Below are 22,640 nucleotides of genomic sequence, written 5' to 3' on the forward strand. Positions count from 1 at the left end.
ACATATTATAATAACAACTATCACCTACTGACTACTCATCAATATATCAGTGAATTAGAAATAGAAATAAAATACAATTCTTTTTTCGGTTAAGTAGTATTTTGTCCATAACAACTGATACACCTATTTTGGCACAAGTGTAGTAAAATGCACAAACTGACAACAAAGAGTTACATGCGCACATACTAGTAAAAATAATTCAAACAGCTGTCATAGAAACCAGGGCCACCTTTTACAAAGCACTTATGTGATATGTCACTAAGGTAACTTGAGTGCAAAGTTAAAGAATGGGAGTTAAGGCTGACTTTAGTAAAGGCTGCTTCATGAAAGGAGCCCCCAGATCCTAATTTCTAAAAACAAACGTACGTTTTTACTCTAATTTGAAACAGTTGAAATTTTAAAGCAGCTGCAGTTATAAACATAAAAATGCCTAAACAATTTAAGTAATCTATCCACCAAATTCAAATTGTCTATTATGTTTGAGTGTAATATTGATTTCATTTCATTCTGGGAAATTTATTTTCTTGAGTTTTCTCAAATTTGAGTAAAAATTCAAACTTGAGTCAAATTCAGGTTTAAGTCTGCTTCGAGAAATTGAGACTAGGGTTTACATATTCTGCAAGTGCTGAGGGCCTAGATTTCCGAAGGTCTCTTAGCACTATGATAGTCATACACTTACAACTGTTTTAGCACTAAGAGGGCTTAAAATATCTAGACCCAGGGCTATAACCTGAGACATGGAATATCTGAACTGTGGTCGGTAAAAATTAGTTCAATGCCAAAGTGTGTATAATAGCTAAGCGAATTTAAATACTGATGCTGAATGTTATAATTATTATTTATTTACTACTGTAATACTCAAAATAGTCAAAAAAGTCAAAGTATCCACAATATGATATTCCATTACGAGAATCTGTTATTATCTGTGCAGTATTTTCATCTCCTGAAAATATTTGGATTCACTTAGAAACGGTGTACTTCTGTCCTAATAATATAAGATAAGATATATATAAATAAAAAGAATCTGCTGTCAATTCAGTGATTCCAGCTGTTCAATGTCTTCGTTCCCTTGCTGTTGTAAAATGCCATAGTTATACTAATTTGGAGAGGAATTACTGGCCAAATCCAACACAAGTACTTTGATGATAATGGCTTTGCTGGCATTTTTACCAATATTTCTGTTTGCCTTAATACCATTTTCAAATATTTCAGACTGCTTCACTTTTATGAATTCTGACATATTGATTGTCAGATTACGTGTTGGGTAATAGAGACAACTCCCTCTATAACTGGCAACAAGCCTCACCTAACACACCCAACAAAACCCAACCAACCGGAGCATATATGAAGAACAAGAAACATATTTATAAAAAATTCTGATGAAAGTCACTTTTCCATACACACTGATATGAACGGTGAAGCTCTGAAAATGCTTTAAACTGACCTGTCAAAACTGCTGGTATGCCATCAGAAACTTCAGGAGAACAATTTGAACAAACCTGTAGAGGTTGCATATTACTGAGTCCTCCTTGGGGTACATATAAGCTAAATGTCCACCTTAAATTAATACAACAGTTAACAACCCCCAGCTGCCACCCCCCAAATATGTTTTTGCCTTGTTTGATACACACTGTTGCTTGTATGTTCCCCTAGCAGGATCTCTATGAACAAGAAATATTGTTCTCCAAAGGCAAAATTATGATAACAGAGGCATCAGCAAATTGAACACTCTTGTGGCTTAAAGCAAAGCATACAAGTCCAAAATTTAACAGTTTCAGTAAAGCTAAAGCTTCACGATCTTAGTGTATTAACACAATATTAACTGGTGTCACTGATTATAGGGGTTATAATATACAGAACTACAAATAACTATCATACAAATATATGCAATCATATACTGTGCAATGCTCAGAAATAAGGGGTCTTAAGTTCTTGAGATGGCTTAAAACAATGGGTGTCCTGAGCACTATGAGATTTACTCAGGAAAAAATACTAATCTGTGGACTAAATACATGTATGTGGTTACAGTTTAGCTTGGCTAAGACAAGAACTAAAAAGGGCTTCCAGGCTCAATTAGAGCACTGCAGTGCATCTACAGGGTGACTAGTTTTTCATGAACACATGGAAATGTTCCTTCAAGGAAGATACTGTCTGTGATTACAGGTCACTGTTGCTGGTACTTTCCCCGTTACACTTTATTTCAAGTCTTGGCTTACCGATTACACCACTCAGCAATGAGAAATAAAATAACAATAGCAAAACACAGAGTAACCTTGAACTTATAAATTAAAAAGGATCAAATACATGTTGTGCAGTTCGCTTTCCAAATACCAAGCATTCTGCATACAAGATATCAGTATATAGTTTTCTGCCCACTAAATTGAACAACCGGTACAAGTAATAAGTACTGAGCTACCTAAACTTTATTAATTCTTTACCAACCCAATCTAGTCATGCACACTGGAAAGGGATAATCACAAAAAGACCTAAGTGATACGAATCAGTGAGATCTGAGTATTTGAGTATGTCCATAAACTTCATGGGCTGGCTACTAGCGATGTTACTGAATAGCATGATCCTGATCTAACAATATGTCTTGATGTCTATATTCCATCTTCGATATCTCCAGGGTGTACGTTCCGATAACTCTCCACTATACCCCTTGAGGCATCTATGTTTCAGTCTGAAGAATTTATTACCTCCCTTGGCTGGCATTTTATCCAATCAGGTGTCTACACTAGGAACTTGAGGGAACCAGTCTTGACTCTCTTTAGCCTTTTAAAATTATCTAACTCATTAAACTTGGCAACACCAATGATGCAGAGGTACTATGAACAAGGTAGAGGGAGCACCACTATCTTTGTTGACACTGGTAAGCTCGATTGGAATGACTATTTAGCTGATTAGCTACTGCAAGAATGTGGAGCAAGCAAAGGGAGGTAACAAAATTATCAGGCTGAGCCAGATTATAGTGGAGAGTTATTGGAACATATACCCTGGAGATATTGAGGATGTCTATACCCATCACTACAAATTTATGATTACTACTACCAGCATAGATCAATGCCACAGAAACGCTTGTTTAAGATTACCATTGTAAAAGGGGACACAGAAGGCAGAGAACTATATAAAAAATGTTAAATGGATCAGTTATTATAATACTTTGCATTAAGTTGATTAAATGCAAGTTCATATCTGTACTCTTTATGTATACACACACAGAATAATTAAGTTTATCATAAAGTTATATACACACATTACACGCTTCCCTTCAATGATATCTCAATACTTGAAATCATGAGGTCATCTTGTCAGTGTACTATGAATAAATAGAACCACGAGTCATAGACATATACAATCAGCTCTGAAATATAGACCTAAAATTACATTAGGTGGGAAAGATTTTCTCAGTTTAGATGAAGTTAACCTATGGAAAACAGAACTGTTTTGACCAATATAACACACGAGTAAAGAGAGTTGGTCAGTGGGTCTGTTTTCACAAGATTAGATCATACACACAGCTCCACATCCATATTTTCGGAGTATAACCTATACGGATAATTTATCCGTTCATTAAATATAATTTGTACAAACATAATATTTCAGACTGTTTCCAAATAAGACTTCCTCTTTCAATTCTTCATTGGGAGTCATGATGTTAAACACTAATTTTTTTAAACAGTCTGATTTCAATGTTGCTTTCACTAATAATGGTGACACAAATAAACTCAGCATTTCTTCAACACATGGTTAAATGTGTCATATTGTAATAATAATGTAAAATAGTTTTTGGTAACAAACCAAGACCTAATAGGGCAGGCACAAATTTTAGGAACGTCACAGTTTTGGGTTGACTGACAAACAAATCCATGTCAACTTGATACCTTATGGGGTAAAATGCTTTAACTCACACACATTGACAGATTTTTAGAGAATCCTAATCAGATAATTAGAGAATCCTAGACAGTGAAATACAGGAGTGTAGAAGGCAGCAGTAGAGGCAGTGATCAGCAGACAGCACCATATGAACACAGCGGGCAATCAGTCATGGTCTCAACAGGCAGTGTGAGCAGCAGCAGCAGCAGCAGCAGCAGCAGCAGCAATCATCTAATCCTCCTCATCACTGGCAGCCTCAAACATCTGTGGAATGTCACAGCAGGGAATAAAATACACTATATTTCAGAGTGTCATTTTTATTGTGCAGACAGGCACTGACACAACTGATGTTTGTTTGTTTTTCATCAAAATCATTAAAATGACTCATCAGTGCAAATGAGATGCAATGTTTTAAAGAACTTCAAATCTAGTAACCATATAAACAAACATTTGTCACTAAGGCAACATAACCTCCCACAAATTATCAAATCAAACTTAAAAAGTAACGAAAGTGAAGGTCGTACTTTAAGATGAAATTAAATGTCAACAAAAACATGACCAGTCAACCTCTCTTGATATCTTGCTCTGTAGCTGTTTAAACAAACAAATATTTTACGAAGTATGAAAAGAATCTAGCCAACAGTTCTTAAGATATTTTTATTCATACACATGTACATGTTTGTGGCTATTTGTCTGATTGTATTGCTAACAGTACAGTTTACCGCTCCTCAAAAGTGCTCATTGCACTGACATTTGATCAATCTTCTATGAAAACCCAAGGTCTGTTCTCAGCGAGGTATCAAAACACAAAGTCTATCATGTCTACTGCTTGTCAAAACATTATGCTGGCTGCTAGTCAATTCATTGTTTATTCAATATTTATCACAGGCCCTGTAGGTTAATCAGAAAAGAAACAATTAAAGCTTGACACTGAGTTGACACTGATTTGAATTGTCATTGAGTAAGCATAAATAAAGACAGAGGGGTCATTTGTTGTGCATTAGTGCAAGATGGGTAGTACGCTTGCTACATGTAAACATTCTGCCATTACAGCCTAGAAAAAGAAATAAATTTTCATTTACAAAGAGGCTAATCCCAAAGCTGGTTTGGACACTATAAAAGACCATTTTACCACGCCTTTCAGCTATAGCATTAGAAGACAACTATCAGTGTCATATTAAAAGTAAAATGGCTTGAGACTCCATCTGATTCGGCTGACTTGACTAGTTCAAGAGTGAGTGAGTTTTACGCAATATTCCAGTTATATGGTGGTGGTCTGTAAATAATCCAGTCTGGACCAGACAATCCAGTGATCAAAAACATGGGCATCAATCTGCAGAATTGGGAACTGATGATATGTGTCAACCAAGTCAGCTGAAGGCCTATTCTACCCCCGGTACCTTCACGAGTTGACTAGTTCAAGAAATGCAAAAGACCAGAAACTTGAGGAAGCACTTTATCTTTGGCTAAGTGATGTTAACACTAGAAATTTTGCCAGTAATGATGAAATGTTAACAGAAAAAACATGTAAATTTCTGAACAAAACTGATATTTCATTCTTATCCTGACTCGTGCTTATTTGTTTATCTCTTCCCCTTATGCGATGATAGTGGAAAACCTGAAATCCCTTAAGTTCCCTTCTTTTGAAGGGGACATACTATCACACTCACCCACAGGAACCCTCCCCGTTTTCCCCACCACAAAATAAACAAATTGGTGTCAAAGTGCATATTTCTGACTTCACCCATTGAAGAGGCTGGCTCATGCATTTCAAAGATCATCATAGTGTCAGAAAAAGAAAAAAGAAAAAAGAATTTCCAAGGTGAAGTAGCTAGAGCCAACAAAGATTTGTTGTAACAGGTCAAGAGGAATTTAAAAGAGTGTTCCATGAATATGACCCAGAAGATATATTCAACACTGATGAAACTGGGGTGTTCTGTGAATTGGGACCTAATCACACATTGGTGTCACAACCTGTAAGTGGAACTATGCGGTCAAAGGAAAGGATCACTGTAGCACTGTGCTAATTCTACTTGAAGTGTAAAAGTCAAACCTTTTGTTATTGGCAAGTCCCATGGGCCCAGTTGTTTTGATAGCAATTTCAATCCTGAGCTATATGCAAAATATAGAAACAACACAAAAGCGAAAATGAAAGCAACGCTGTTTTGTGATTGGCTTCTGTGATTTGATCGACAGGTCAGGTCACATGGAAGGTGGGTCATTTTGCTTGTTGACAATGCAACTAGTCAAACCTGCAAAAATCTGAAACTGACCAACATGACTGTTCCTTTCCTGCCACACAACACAACTGCATACATCCAGCCAATGAATGCATGGATCATACAGACTTTTCAAGCACATTACAGAAAAAATGAGGTTAAACATTTCTTGGATTGAATAGAACATGATGGCACCCCTACTGTGAATTTGAGACAAGCACTGCGCATGGTCAAGTTGGCATGGGAAGTGGTCACTTCAAAGACAATTGCAAATTGTTACAGACATGTGAACATCATTCCAGATGAAAGCGACAACAACGATGATCTAGAAGATGACATGGTTCAGTCAGAATCAGTGCAAATGCTTGCCAGACTGAGATCATGCCCATCACCATGTGTGAATATGTTGATAACAGTCACAATGAGGAAACTGGATGAGGACATTATCAGCACTGTTTCACAAGAAAATCCAAGTGATGATAAAGAATAGGAAGATTGTGAGAAGAATACACCAGCCAGACAGACATTAACATCAAATCAGGCAAGATTTCACATTGACGATGTGTCAGCAACCTCACAAACCTGGGGCTGTTTTTAAAATTGCAACCAGTGAATAACAACTCAGTCAACAATCATCAAAGACTTTTTCAAACCGATGTGATGTGATGTGATGTGATGTCATGTTATTTTAAGCAAGATGTTAGTTAAATAAAGATGTGTACTATGTTAAATAAAGACTTGTAGTAAGATTGTTTGTCTGAAGAATTCAATAAAAAACCAAAGTGGTAGGATAAACGAGGCCTGACTGTAAGTGCGAGGTCTTGTTAAGGCTATATGGTTTAGTTGTGTTGTTTGGAATCAAGATCATAAATCAAGCTCACCCCTAGAAGATTTTTTGGCTCAATGCCTGGCTTTGCAATTTCTTCGAGATCTTCCAGACAGGGTCCTTCGATGTTGTAGACTGGAGTGAGTGATCGGTCACTGTCAATACTTGTGTCGAGGCTTGAACATGGACTCCCAATAATCCTCCTGATGAATTAGCAATGACAACACTGATGATGGATACTTCATTCAACAACATAATGTATGCATGCCGCACTTGATTAATGTAACAGTAGCATGTGTTGGCAGTGTGTTTTCACTCATCATCATTATCCTAAATATCATCAACATCTTCAGTACTTATCCTGGTTGGTAAAGGACACGTTTGATTTTGTTGAGGCATATAGTTTGGCATGAAATGCATGTGGACCTGTTTTTTGGTAAAAACTGCACATGCATTTACCTTTATGACCCAACACTGCCACTATTACAGGTCATTGGCTCCCTCCCTCTGCAAGCTGTCAGCGTTCTGCTGTTCATTTAGTTGAAAGTTACATAGACAGATTCTTTCATCCAAAGGCATAAAATCGATGACTTACAATATGATTAGGTTGTCTGTCAAAGCATCCACTTGCAAAGTTTGAGATCAATTGGATCATTGGATGAAGAGCTATATACCAAAAAAAAAATAAAAAAACCAGCTACACATGCATTTCATGCCAAACTAAAGTTAACATTATCTTTCAATTGCTGCAAGTCTTTCATTGGTCACTGAAACCTTTTTTATAAGAGTTTCTGACATATCAATAACCTGAGTACTGAATTCTTATCACTGATCAGCCCAGTCACAGAAATTCACAAATCAATTGTCATTTTCTAATATTTAATAAGGTTAAACATTAAAATAAATTTACAAGGCTAAATGTGAAAACATAAATTCAGGAAAATATTTTCTTACTTTTAAAATTAAGACAATTTTCTGTAATTCTGCAGAATGAAAATTTCTGCCTTTGCATTCATTGTAAAGTCTACATGCCCAAAATTAATTTATTACTATAGCTTATGGTTACTCTTGATAGAGGACTTTGGTTTTGGAAAATATGGTCCCCAAAATTATTGTATGGTATGTGACTGAGGTAGACAGGCAGATTTAATGCTGCTTACCCAATATTTCAGTGAGCTGTAGATGTTTATTTTTCAAGCAGATCTTAAATGCCACCAGGGCCACAAATGCTCAGAAGTAGACATTGTGTACTTACGTTTGTCTGGAAGGCACAACTGGTGAAGAGCTGAGTGGGGTAGGCACATTGTTTGGTCGATGTCTGAGAACTGGGGTAGTGAATGCTCGCCTTGGTGCTGGGTGGCTGAAAACAGACCGCATGTGTGTCAGGAGGGAGCCCTCTGGAAAATTATGACTATGGGCTAACAGTGGTTCTTTGTAGTGGGCCATAAGTCTTGCCACCGAGTTCATGTGCACAGCGGACTTAACAACCTTATGTTGTTCGAGGGAGCGAATTTTGATATTTTCATGTGAAATTGAAATGGTGACATCTGAAAACCTTCCCAAATCCAATACTTAAGCTTAACTGCTCCCAAAAGAGTACATTTTTCATGGTGAAAATACTTTAACAAAAAGAAACTTGACAAACAAATTAAAATGAACTGTTCAATGATTAAGTTTGCTGGATCTGCACACATGACAAAGCATTCTGCAACCTTTTGAATCATAGCCAAGCCAATGATAAAGGGACAGCCAAATAAATTTGAATTTACATTTTGTTTCAGTAAGTTTAGGATCATAAATTACAAACTGTTTTGAAATGAAAGGTCAGATTGCTTTTTTGGTGCAGCTGGAAGTGAAACATTCAGATGCATTCATGTGACTTTGGAATGAGAAACGAAATATTTCCGAACGAAAAAGGTTTCTCTGAGTGTTAAACTCTAATCCAGTTTTGAATGGTTGAGCAAAACAATATTTTAATGATTTGTAAACACCTTTCCAGTTTTGTCAAATAATAAGATCAACAAGAAAGAACAAAGTTTTGGATCCATAACCTTCAAGCATCAATGGCGGATCAGATCAGATCAGTGACATGTCTCATTTTTCATAAACCTCAAAAGAAAATATCACTATTACTTGCAAACACATTTCACCTTATTGCATATTCCCCTCATAAGAATTACAGGTGAATGTGAAAGATGTTTTTGAAGAAATAACTAGAAACAGTCAAACAACGGCATGTAGCATTTCAATGGCGGATCAGAACAGATCGGCAATATGTCATATTTTTCACACACCTCAAATATACCCTAACAATTTATTTAAGTCATAAAACTATCACTAGTACTTGCAAATACCTTTCAACTAAAGGCACGTTTAACTTCTAAAACTTCAGTGAATGTGTGAAAGGAGTTTTTATCGGCACAATTTAGTTTATGTTCGTGGTGAATCGAGAATGGATGCTAGTGAGCTTTAACATACTGACTTGAAACTTTACTACAAATCTACTGTCCTAAAACTGATACTAATACCAATTATTTGACTTGAACTGAAGTGACAAAATAGTTAACTTATCTTCTACATGCAGGATTTCAGCTGTCACAACACTCAGCGAATTTAATCAGCTGTTGAAAATAAACCGGGCTCAATCTTAAATACTAAGCTGCCTCCATACTGGATACACTGGTTACGTAATGACTCGTGGCATACGTTCAGGGGCTTTTCAAGCAGTTTTTTCTCCCCCACTATATAATCTCTGCTATTAATGAAGTCATGTTGCATTAGACATATGTTTTAGCCATTAAACAAACCTTTCTCACACATGTTGAAAAAGACTAATGGACATGATCGTACAGAAACAGGGATTCCTTTGTACCATGCCATTGAGACATTTGCAAAATAAAATTTGAAATGTCATAACCTAGATAAGTAACTGGGCCTGTCGGGCATATTTTAATGCTAAATTCTGCACATATACCAACACTGTGCACTTTATTCCTTCTGTGAATTCTTAAATTCTTAAAGGTCACATGCAACAAAAAAAATTCAAACATAATTAAGTTATCACTTATTCATGATATATAAAATGCATTGCTGATTAACAAAATACAAATAAACAAAATTATAATCGCACAGTCGCAAATCAAATGAGAGATATATTGTACTTGGGTTTACCTCCCCTGAAACGAAGCAGCTGTGATAAAGAAGAACCCAGTGAGAGCTGGTGGGTGTGCACTCAATTCTAACACAGTTTTTCATTGGCCACTGGTTCATTTGCCGATATGCTTAGACCTGTCTTTGTTTATGGCTTAAACGCCCGATAGGTGTTAACTGTATGTGGTCAGTGATTCAAGTTGTGCATTGCATATTGTCATTAGCAAACAGACAGGCAGACATATGTGTCAATAAACCAGACATTGAGTTTTCTATGACAAAGTCTGCTTATCACATGTTTTTCTTTTACACAACCAAGATTAGACAACGGCTCATGACCTCATACTCCAGGCAGGCATACTGTTTCAACCTCCGCGAACCTATTTACAGCGCGTGCGTTATGAGCACAGTACACTCATTTCCCCCAGCACTGGGGTAATTAGTGAATCGTTTGAAATCTGATTTTGCGGACTTTTTTTCATACAGTTTTTTTTATCAACTTCATAGTTTGAATTGGCATTTTTGATGATTTGTTTCGGTAAGTGCATACAGAAAGGTATCAGAATCTGCAAAGATGTGTTTTACGTTGCATGTGACCTGTAAGGTTAGTGCTATTTGAAAACGAGTGTGTCTTATAAACAATGTAACACGGAAGTAAATTAAACCAAACTACAGGTTGCATAAATCATTCAATCCACTGAACTACATTTATACATCACTGCACGTGACATGATCTCATGCATCAACCAAAGCTTTACCCCTCAAATATTAGACCACCTTGATAGGACATAATTCAAAAATAGGTATTGGTTCACTACAACCCAGATTTATTCATTCCAATTGAATACTTCCAGTTCAGTGTAGAAATAAACATCCTTATCAGTATTTTTCATCTGTAATATTCCAAATCAAAACTAGACTCGTCTCGGTATCAAGTTACATCTACAAATGTTCAATGGTCTTACTCTGAAAATCAACACTATCCTCACTTTCAGAAAATTCTAATTTTTAAGATAACATTAAAAAATGAAATAAAGTAGAAATTCCAAATCATTAAGAACACTACTTGGCTGATGTATACTACAAGTTTCATTCCCAAATATTTAATTGTTTTTGAGTTCTTCTCTGGATATGATCCCTACTCTCATATTCAGTTAAGTCCAACTTGACAACTTGTTTCAGAAACGGGAATTAGATGGAAGACTAACACACATGTTAATTTCTATGTTTCCTGCTTTTCCAAACTCTGGGCACAAGAAGAATAAGTTGCTGTAGAAATCAAACTCATCTCTCATGGGTGCCTGTAGAAACATGTTAAAATGGACTAATGAGACAAAATGTATTTTTTAATGATAAAATGGACATTTCATACTTATTCTGACAGGTGGTGGTTGGTTTTACAGTTTTAGGGCGACTTGGGCCAGTAAAAAGCCTATTTGCACCCATACTTATTCTGACTCATGCTGCACTGCTTACCTCCTTCTCCTTTCAACATGTAAAAACTTGAATCCCTTAAGTTTCCTGAAGAATCGCAAAATCACTCACCTAGCGAGTGGCCTCCCATTTCCCACCAAATGAGTCCCATGTGACTCAAGGGGAACTCGCAACACTCTTTCCTTCATCACAATACAGCATGAGTCAGGATAAGAATTCATGGGGAACTCGCAACACTCTCTCCTTCATCACAATACAGCATGAGTCAGGAAAAGGAAAACAAACGCCTATGAACAACTTTCATGCAGTCAAGACACGTTAGTGCAAACTTGGAGGAATGCTAAGAGTGATGGCGATTCCCCGAGCAAGCAAACAATCGTCAACAATACATTCAAACTAATGATAAGCAAGTCCATCAATCTAAACACTCTTACAGCCGCCTATGCCAATCTATCTCCAACAAATCTAAATTTACTGTCACATCAATGTTTACTTACAAAGGGATAGCAAAGCTTTCCTGTGATGAAGACGAACAGTCCAAGGGTGTTGCAACAGAGTTGTTGGTGATGCTGATGTCATAATCATCAAAACAGTCATCTGGAAATAGTTTCACATCACTGAATCAGTATCTAGAATTATCAACATGATCCAAGGCATTCACATCAAGCATAAAAACTTCACACTATATATTGAGGCATATTCACTTTACTTTATAGTGACCAGATCTTGTGGACAGCCTACCATCTGAGATGCTGTGGTCTGCATGGGATGACTGAGTGCTGTCACTGGGAAGTGAAATACGGGAAGTCTTGCTTGGGAAGAACCTTGTCACTGGGAAGAACAGCATGGACACCAGGAACAGGAAACCGTGCCAGAATGAGGAGAAGAAAGCTTTCACTTGAGATACCTGCCAGCAGATGCATGTAACCATGAATGTTAATACTGACGACTGTCTGACAAATTTTGTGAATCATGAACTATTCAGGCATATATTATATTCTTGATTATCACTGCCATAATTAGTATCTTTCTTCAAATATGTACTGGCATATTCACCTCATCTAAGACTAGTCTTTATCATTTAGTTGGTGTGTGATTTAACATTTACAGCTTCATAATCATAAAAGTAGCTAATTACTCTCTGGCATGATGTATTACTGATTGACAAATTTGAGCCACGACCTGACAAATGACCCCAATTTGCATACATGGGAAGCCCCTCAAGGGCATTCCATTCGAAACAAGAGGGAAACAGGTTGTCGTCTGAATACTGAAAAGTTCAATTTCCTTGTGTGAATCGTGTCATGATGGTGTCTCTACAAGACACATGTTAAATGGTAGCGGTATTGATTTCACGCCATGGTCAGCATGTATTGCATGTGGTTAATCGCCAGTCTACCTGTAGCAAACAAGTGCATTCGTACAGATTTTTCTTTCACCTTTGATAGACGGTGTTAGTTATACAGGTAAATACAACATAACAAGAATGTTTCCTTGATAAGTGTTTCAATACAGTGGGGAAAATTCACTGACATTTACTGTAAACTTCAAATATCCACTTGTGACGACAAACAAGGCCCAGATAAATCTGTTCAGGTGTTACCCATCTATTTACGACATTGTTTCTAAGCCTATCACAAGACGTCTGAAAAGAGTTCAAGAGGTCTCGTTGTCAATTAGACTACAATCAGTTGACCTTACTGGCAATCAATATCTCAAACATAACAAAAAAGCACTTACAGCACTTTTGATCATGTAGTCCCTCATTCTTCTTTTCCACACCTAAAACACAGACTACAGAATGTCAAAGAAAACAGAAATTTAGAGTGAAATCTACTCTATACAGTAAACTACAGTCAGAATCTCAGGGATCACATGGGATTTTTACCCACTGAAATACAAAATATCCCAATAAAATTCTAACATGGGGAGACATTCCTATTACTTATGCATGCTTACACTATGTAATAATATAGAAATATCTGATAATTTTTTTCTGAAAATCTCATAGTTCAGACACATGGCTGACACTCAACTATCAGGTGAAACAAAAAAAAATCCCACAGAATCATTCCCTAATAGTTGTACAAGGAAATAATTATACTTCTCAACAATGTATTCATAGATACAGATTTAGTATACTGCAAGTTAGGTAAGAATTGAGCTAAAAATATTCACACCTACATTTTATAATTATGAATATTTAAACAAAAGTGGAGTTTATCATTTCTCTCAGTAGCTGACAGAATGCAGGCATCATATTAGACATGTGCTTTAATTTTTTATTTCTTACCTTGCGCACACATGGAAATGCTAACAGCTGATCTACAGTGGGTCGGCTCTTGGGGTCTGGGTCTAACATCTGACTGATAACATACTTCAGGTCAAATGTCTTGTCTGTAAGGTATTGAAAAGAGGTCAGTGAGTGTTTCTGTCCTAGTGGTCAAGAAAGAATAACTGAGTGACTTAAGTTTTATGCCGCACTCAGCAATATTCAGCTATATGGTGGCGGTCTGTAAATAATGAAGCCTGGACCAGACAATCAAGCAATCAACTGTACAAGCATCAATCTGTGCAACTGGGAACCGATGCTGTGTCAACCGAGTCAGTGAGCCTGACTCCCGTTGGTTGCCTCTTACAACAAGCATAGTTGCCTTTTGTGGCAAGCAAGCAAATAAGTTGTGTGAAAGAGTCCAAGGTGAACTTAATCCCTAAGTAAGGACAGAGATGTGAAACATCAACATATCCAGTCATGATAAGTCAACTGAAGTCTCATCGTCTACCAGTGTGAATCCTGGACTTACAAATGAATCCCCTCACAGGTAAACTGAAAGAAGCTTTCTCACATTATTTTGTGTAACAAAATCCATTTATAGAAATTTACCTGTTACCATGGTTATGTTACTTGGCTGAAAGTGTAAACAGAGAAATATCCCCACAGTAAATTTCCTCCTGGAATGATGTTTCTTCTTTAACAAACTGAAGTCTTTTATGATAGCAATAATGTTTCCATCAACAGTAATCCAAATAGCCTGCTTCTCTCCATTTGTCCTCTTTTGTTAGCAAAAACACTTTTTCGACAATGTTTTCTGAAACGAGTTGGACAATTAACACTGTATTGGATGGACTGCCCTGACTGATCTCTCTAAGCCGTGTTGTGTAAGTACTGTAGCCACGCAATTGATTTTTTGCAGACTTGAAAAGGATATCATATTGTACCAATGCTGGAATCAAAACAAGAATCTACTGCAAGACATTTGTTTGCTTGCTGTTTAGCAACACGCGCAGCAATATTACATCTATGTGACAGCAGCTGTAAATAATCCTGTCTTATCAGACAAGCCTGTGATCAAGATTGTGAGCATCAATCTAGTAATTAACATGAGCACCAATCTATGTAGTTGATCTATGTAGTTGGGATACAATGACAATGAGTTGCTGAAGGACAATTCCAAGCCAGATCACATAAGAAGGGCATGAATTCAGATCACCCGATTCATCTGGGCCCACTTGCACAAAGCAATCTTAGCGCTACAATGATTGTAACGCCCATTCTTCAACATAGGCTTAAGACAGTCGTAACGCTAAGATTGCTTTGTGCAAGTGGGCCCTGGTTACCTCTTCTACCAACACTGGATGCTGGGGAGCAGTTAGCAACCAGAATCCCCATTTCAGTACTTCACAACAGGTGAACACATAAACAAAATGCTTGTTTAACATCAGTTTTGTTTTAAAAGGTTGGTTGGTTGTTGTTTAATGCCGTACTCTGCAGTATTCCAGCAATATGACAGCAGTCTGTAAATAATCAAGTCTGGGCCAGACAATTCGGTGATCAAAAGCATAAACATCTACCTGTACAATTGGAATATGATGAATGTGTCCACGATGCCAGTGAACCTAACCAACAAATCCTGTAAGTCGCCTCTTGGGACAAGAATGGGTTATGGAAGACCAATTCTGTGAGTATCTCCACAAGTAGAATTTTTAGGAAGATCCTGATTCTTTACATATTGATATGTTACTTAACTGGTACATAATACATTTGAAATTTCATCTGTCATATACTAATCAATATTCCTACCCCGCAAGAATTCTTCAGGTAGGATTCCTCTTCTGAGAATATGCCATCCTTCACCTCCACGAGGTAGGTCAAGATCACTTGCCATTTCTAACATCGTCATTCCCAAACTATAATAAGAACAGTTAACACAGTTATGACACCAGTTTCAAAACATATAACAGTAAAACTAATCCCTCAATAACTGTTGAAAAGAAGTATATCAATGTCTGCAAGATCAAACCAATCCTTGAGACTACCATACCATTTACTGTCTTAAAACTGACCACAGCTGCTTAAGACCTCCCCATAACATACCAAAATGTCACCATGTTGATACATAACAAATGAGACGTATATCCAGTAGGGCTGCAACGATGCATTGAGCTTTTGATAGATTGCAACTGCTGAGTCACCAATACTAATTAATTGATGGAAGCGAAAAACTATCCATGTACCAATTGTATATAACTGTCAACAGTTTAGTAACTGTACAGAACAAATTTTATGAATATCAACTTTTTAATTTCGTGAGTGTGATGTTTCCATACAGTTTCTTGCATCATTGTCAAGCAGGAGTTGTGTGCTTCAGCTTCTAAAATACCAGTCAAACATATTTAGCAATTGACTTCCGTTGATAAATGTTCAGAACAAAATACAGGAAATTGGGTGCAGACTTGCAGCTCCATTGGGTTTGTTTTAACTGTTTGCTTGATCTGAGTATCAAGCTTCCAGTCAGTTCTTAAAAGGAACTGAAACTACTTCAACTTGTTTATGTTTGATACAGTATACATTCATTTCGGAAATGACTTCAGAATCAAATGAGACAATTAAAAGAGAGACAAAACCTACTGCAACAGTATTGGAATGACTGGTCACAAAAGACTATTTCAATAGTATGTTGCAACAGACTATCACTATTCCCCCTCAATAGTTACCTCTAGTATCCAATGAATGTTACCTAAAAATGTCAGCAGGTTTTCCGAACTTGCCCTCCATGAGTTCAGGGGAGAGGTACTTGGGGTCCCCTTCTTGAGCTTCAGACATATCAAGGCTCTACAACAGTAAGTGTCTTCTACTGTTTTACACTTCTCACTCAAATTTCTACGTAAACAGATGTGGCTCCATAGATTTATTTCAGCATTATCTCATGTTTGCTTCCTTGTTAGCAAGTGAGTCAGTTCAGTTTTACTCCACACTCAGCAATATTCCAGCTATATGGGAGCGGTCTGTAGATAACTGAATAAATAATCTTAACATCACTGTCACTTCCTATTGATTTCAACATTATCTTATGATTGTTTCCTTGTTAGCAAGTGAGTCCAATCAGTTTTACTCAAAACTCAGCAACATTCTTGAAATATGCTGGCGGTCTGTAAATAATAAAGTCTGGAAAAGACAATCCAGTAATCAACAGCATGAGCATTGATTCAAGCACTTGGGGTATGATGATATGTCAACCAAGTCAGCTAGCCTGACCACCCGATAAAGTTAATCATAGCATGGGCAATGGAAGATCAAATCTAACCTGGACCTTCAGGATGGTATCCTTGCTAAAGGCCAATACAGGAAATTCACTGATCAGAATACATTTAGATCTTTCAAATTTGCAATATCTATTTACAAGAAGAAGACTCACTTTACTCGTTGATACAAGTACACTAATAAAACGCTTAAATGATAACACAGCCATGGTCTCCTTGGGAGTGAGAATGCTTGACAAAAAAGATATCTATAAACAGGAATCTGTCAACATTTCAGATTTAAGGGATTGGCAAATATGTAAGTCATGTCAAAAATAACATAATGACTTACCTTGGATAAATCTAGCACTAATCCGAAGTCTCCTAGCTTGCAGACTCCGTCAAAAGAGACAAAGATATTGTCTGGCTTAATGTCCATGTGAATGAGGTTGTGTTCATGGAGGTGTTTCACTGCCTGGAAGACAATGCCACTGACACATCACACCAAACACATGAGCACATAAGGAACAACCTGTTATTAGGTTCGGGCTCCCACTTGCAAACCCTGCTCTTGTTTTGTGAATGGATAATTGATGTGAAGAGTTAAGCATAACTTTGGATAACACAAATGAATTTAACTTTCCTTCCAATTTCATAACAAAGTTGAATACAGATATTGACAATTGTTGACACTGAATGAGGCACACAAAGATATCAAAACTATGCTCATTACAGGCTAGACCAGCTAACCAGTAATCAATTATGCAATCAGGACATATCAACCATGTCAACAACCCAATCAATTTCATCATTTCTTGTATGGGTTGCCGTAGAAATATCCTACAGGTAGCTTCTCATTCTCAATTGTAACATTATACATATTTATACTGTTACGAAATTGTATTTTCTGTAAATTGTATTATTAATTTTGTAATAATTATTATTTGGTTCACAATCTTTCAAGTTTAAAGTGATAATTATTATGGGTCACATTTCGTATCATAAATGTTCAGTGCTTTTAGTATTTTGGCAGCAGGCCTTTAAGGAAGTGCTCTAGAGTTGCCTACCTTGATTGTTTACTTCTGGGAGACTACTAGAGAATTCTATGTTGATGGCGATGGTCGTACGTGCTCGAACATTCATGAGTCGGTGACTTTATATATAACAGCTGCTTGTCGTGTTGACACAGACACACACAGATTAACTGGAGTATATTTATCTGCCTGCCTTTGTCAATGTTCAACCTACATAACCGCTGCCTGACCGCTCACTGTGTTACACTAAGTAAAACTGTTTCTCACTCTCACACTAAGACTTCTGTGAGTTGACATTATATTTGTGACCCATTACTTTAGACTTGACTCAGTTGCTTTGTACATGAAACCTCTATTGGGTACCTTTGTATCTTGCTGCCTTTGCTGAATACAAATTATTGAAAAACTTAAGACTTCTCAGTGTTATATTTTGCTGGTTCTCAGGGGATTTCTAATACCTTTTGTCATGGCAAATTTTAACAGTATCAATACACATACCAGTTCTGCTCATGTTCAATATGGTTTACTTTAAAAGTGAGCAGCTAAGTTTTCTGACATGCTGTAAATATCGAGAATGGGTTTTGTACTAAATGTTTACTTGACTGTAGTCTTTCATGATGGACTATGGCTGATGACACCAACAGCACAGTCCCTAGTTGAGTATGCTATTAGAAGTCTCACCATAAGAAGATCAACCAAGTAGTTCCATATAGTTGTCTCTGTAATCTCATGATTTGAGTCAGCAAAGTTACTCAGGCTGCAAAGAAAGTGTATATGTCAAAATTCACAAACATGTACATGTAGGTATCATTGTATGAACTGCAAATAGATGAAAATCATGTATGAATAATATTACTGGCAAAAAGTAGCAAAATTGAAATCACCAATGATTGACTGAAGTTGCAATGAAGGCTGGCTACTTAGAGGGCTCACAAGATGCAGATGACACCAGGTAAGGATGATATTAATGATCCTGACATGATGACAAATTTACGATTTGGGATTCAAACCCACAAACAGTGGATCCATACATTTTCAAGGAACTCATTTTGCACAGTAATTTGCATTGCTTTAGACTCAATACCTTTACACTGATGACTGTAGAAACCCAAGTCATCCGTCAGTACTTATGGATTTGACAAACCATAACTGAAAAACACTGTCAATGTGAGATTCAACAAGCAACCCACAGTCCCTGACAGAACTGGCCAAAGAGAAAGCTCAGGTTGACTCCATAAGGAATTGAATTGCAAAATGAAAATACACCGACATTGAGTGAGAAGGTACAACATGAGAGGTTGGTGGGGTGAGTTCTGAACATGGAGTCCAGAACAGATAAAGACTCCTTACCTTAACATACAGAGCTCAGTCTGCAGGTACAGATGCTGCCTTTCCTCCCATGCTTTGAAGAACCGGACACAGTTTGGATGAGGTGGCAGCTTCTCATGTTTGGCTACCTCTTCTAACTTTCTGCGCCTGCAGCCATTGAATAATTAAAGTGTCTGATGATTCTGATTGATACTTAAAACAATGGCAACTTTCACAGCTGTAGATGAAAATGTCCTCAAAAGTAGACTGATTAACATAATTACCACAAAGTTGCCTCACCTGTCGGATTCTCCCCGAAACCTCTCCTGCGATCTCTTCACTGCATACAACCTGCTATCCTCCCTGCTGCGCACTTTGAAAACCTTGAACACAGAGTGGTTATTCGTGTGAGGAAAACTGACAAATAATTTGGGTGTGAATGCAAATGTTAAGGTCTATAAACAAACATGGCTCTACCCCATGAGTTAATTCCAGCTTGTCAAAAATATTCATACCAAAGTAGTCACATATGTTGTTCAATACAAGTAGTTGTATTTCCTAGTGGTCCTGACTACACTGGACAAGCTAGGGCATGATCAGATATTGAACAAAGGAAAATGTATGACATAGTGAGTGAGTTTAAGTTTTAACGCCACACTCAACATTATTCCAACAATAGGGTGGCAGTCTGTTAATAATCGAGTGTGGAACAGACAAATTAGTGATCAACAGCATGAGCATCCATATGTGGAATTGGGAATCAATGACTTGAGTCAACCAAGTCAGCACTATACCATTGGTAGCCCCTTACGACAACCATGGGTTACTGAAGGCCAGGTTTCACCTTGACCTTCATGGCTGCTTATGATATACCTGATGAATACTTATTAATCTTAAAATTAACCCAAAGATCATACATAAAATGTAGAGGCATCTGGCACTGTGATGGTCTGTGACATGACTTCATTACCTCTCCAAATGAACCAGCTCCAAGCTTGGAAATTATTTCAAAGCACTGGTTGAAGTAGAGATCCCGGCAGTGCTCATTGTACTTGGTGCTGAGGAATGCTAGGTTCTGGTCAAGGAAAGGTAACAATGACAGCACATTTTGCACTACCAATGAAGAATTTGTACCTCAAAACTGTGTAAATAATGACCTCAATAACTACAATCACCTTTGCCAAATACAAGAGAGCTTGTGAGCTTTTACACCACATTCGGCAGTATTCCAGCTAGTTGTTATTAATGTTAATACAAATGTACAAGAGTGCAAAGTGTTTGACAGGGTGTACAGGTAAGATACCTGGCATTATCTTACTTCAGAAATAAATGTTGTATTCTGATTGTCTGTGCCACTCAATGTACCCTGTTTACAAGCGTGTTACCCTCCAAAAACAACAAACTGTGGGAACTTGTCTGATACTTCTGGTTGGCAACAGGGTACACAAACAAACACTGAGGGTTGACCAACCCATGTTGCAACACTTCATTCCATACATGTTATACTAGTCATAATTGTACATGGAAATATAGTTAATCATCCTGTAGGAACAAAATAACTGGTCCATCATGGACCATATTGTCGTACCAAAACACACAAAATGTTCACATCTCGGTCCTTTTGTATCCATTAGTGGTACAGTGTTCTCACTTGCTATTTATCTGGATTTGTATATCCAACTCAAACCTTCTATTCAGATTAACTCCTTGTGCTTCTTCTTATCAATTATGCATGAAGACAGTTTTTCTGAAACATATTTTCAAACATTTCTAAAACACAAAATTCAACGATAAACATGTCAAGCAAATTCCTAAGAATATCAAAATTAACTAATTCTGTAGAATTTAAAAATCCAAATCAATGATAAGTCTGTATCTTAATGTATGAGACTCTCTGTCTTGAGAGCAACTTATGTATGTGGAATGGATACAGTTCTCTTCTCTTCGGAAAGACACAACTTGGGCTCTCTGCACTGGTCTGTGAGGGAAGATTCTACTGACAGGAGGTGCACTCTTCACTGGTGGTTTTGGAGGCAGGGAGTCACGTGGTGTTCCTCTTTGCTAGATTGCAATGCAAGATCAATGGGATCATTGAGACAAAGGTGATATACCATCAATCAAACTATCTCAAGACTTAACGGATATAATCGTGTTATTATAGCTGGTGTGTACTTGTAGACCATTCAGGTAAGAATTTCTGGTGGACAAGGATAACTTAGTAGTATTGTATTGACAATAAAGCAATCATTGCTGATTGGTTCTTGATTCATGGTCCATATTATTACTTGAGAATACCTATCATGCAAATGTAAGAACAGGTGTCTTTAACACAGTCTGGAGAAACCACAATATAACTCTATCCACACAAATCATTATCTTTGGACAGCAAAGTCAGCAATGAGGACGAGAAAAGAACTGGTACTGGTCATAGGGATTCAAATTAGTGTGTGACTTTAGTTTTAAAACAGGACTCTCAAAGAAGTTGAAGTTTGCCCATAACGTAAACGAGTTTCCGGATAAAGGTTCTAGCATTATTGAGCAGCCATTATGTTAGATCATGTCACCCGGGGAAGACAACTAAAAAATGACAGCTGTCAAAATTGTTTGACTGAGCCAAACACTGCCATTAAACGGTTTATGTTGTAGGCAGACGATGGGTAAAGGTTACGTAATCATGCAACGTTAGCATTGTTATGTGGTTACCAACAGACAAGACTCATGTCAAACTTGATGAGGAAAATGAAACCTTTTTCGTTGAGAACGTCTGCAGTTCTTGAAAAAATTGAGGCGTTGGTCTTGGGCTGGAAAAAGCCGCATCCATTTTCCACTTAGTCATCTATTTCTATGTATTTCGTACAGTTGGTAACTTAAGTACATCCTAAACTTAATTAACGAGAGGCTGTCGCATCTCCTCGTTAGGACATCAAAGTAGACTTTGCTTGCATCCCAGCCAGAGTGTTTATTTTCCGACTGCTTATTTCGCGGTCTTTTTCGCTGTTTCGAGCCAGGAGATTTCATTGGTTGAAAATGACATTTGGATGCTTTAAGTTATGATATAAAACTCGCATTATGAACGTAGTTGTTTAAAATACAAATTCACCGAGGCAATATATATCTGACTGAAATTAAACGTATCCAGAATTAAAAACTAAACTTCTCATATATCGATCCGCGGCGAATCATGTGTCTAACCAATCACAGGCCGCGACTTAACGGATTTGTGTAAAATCACGAAACGGTTACTTCAAAAGAAATATTATTTGCGATTATTTG

General features: G+C 37.2%; 1 protein-coding gene across 1 annotated transcript; it reads right to left on the bottom strand.

Moving 5' to 3' along the window:
* Window positions 1-3,639: 3,639 nt before the first annotated feature.
* LOC137261341 (membrane-associated tyrosine- and threonine-specific cdc2-inhibitory kinase-like) lies at window positions 3,640-22,365 on the bottom strand. Its single transcript, XM_067799083.1, has 16 exons — window positions 22,114-22,365; window positions 21,299-21,428; window positions 20,338-20,435; window positions 19,668-19,750; window positions 19,410-19,535; window positions 18,741-18,816; window positions 17,378-17,500; window positions 16,524-16,618; window positions 15,587-15,693; window positions 13,799-13,902; window positions 13,246-13,287; window positions 12,247-12,412; window positions 12,003-12,102; window positions 8,177-8,281; window positions 6,977-7,124; window positions 3,640-4,140 (listed from the first exon to the last, which is right to left on the bottom strand). The coding sequence occupies exons 1-16, from the start codon at window positions 22,201-22,203 to the stop codon at window positions 4,108-4,110; spliced, it is 1,626 nt and encodes a 541-aa protein (XP_067655184.1). The 5' UTR covers window positions 22,204-22,365; the 3' UTR covers window positions 3,640-4,107.
* Between the last annotated feature and the right edge of the window lie 275 nt (window positions 22,366-22,640).

The sequence above is a fragment of the Haliotis asinina genome, chromosome 14, assembly GCF_037392515.1.
Source record: "Haliotis asinina isolate JCU_RB_2024 chromosome 14, JCU_Hal_asi_v2, whole genome shotgun sequence".
NCBI lineage: Eukaryota > Metazoa > Mollusca > Gastropoda > Lepetellida > Haliotidae > Haliotis > Haliotis asinina.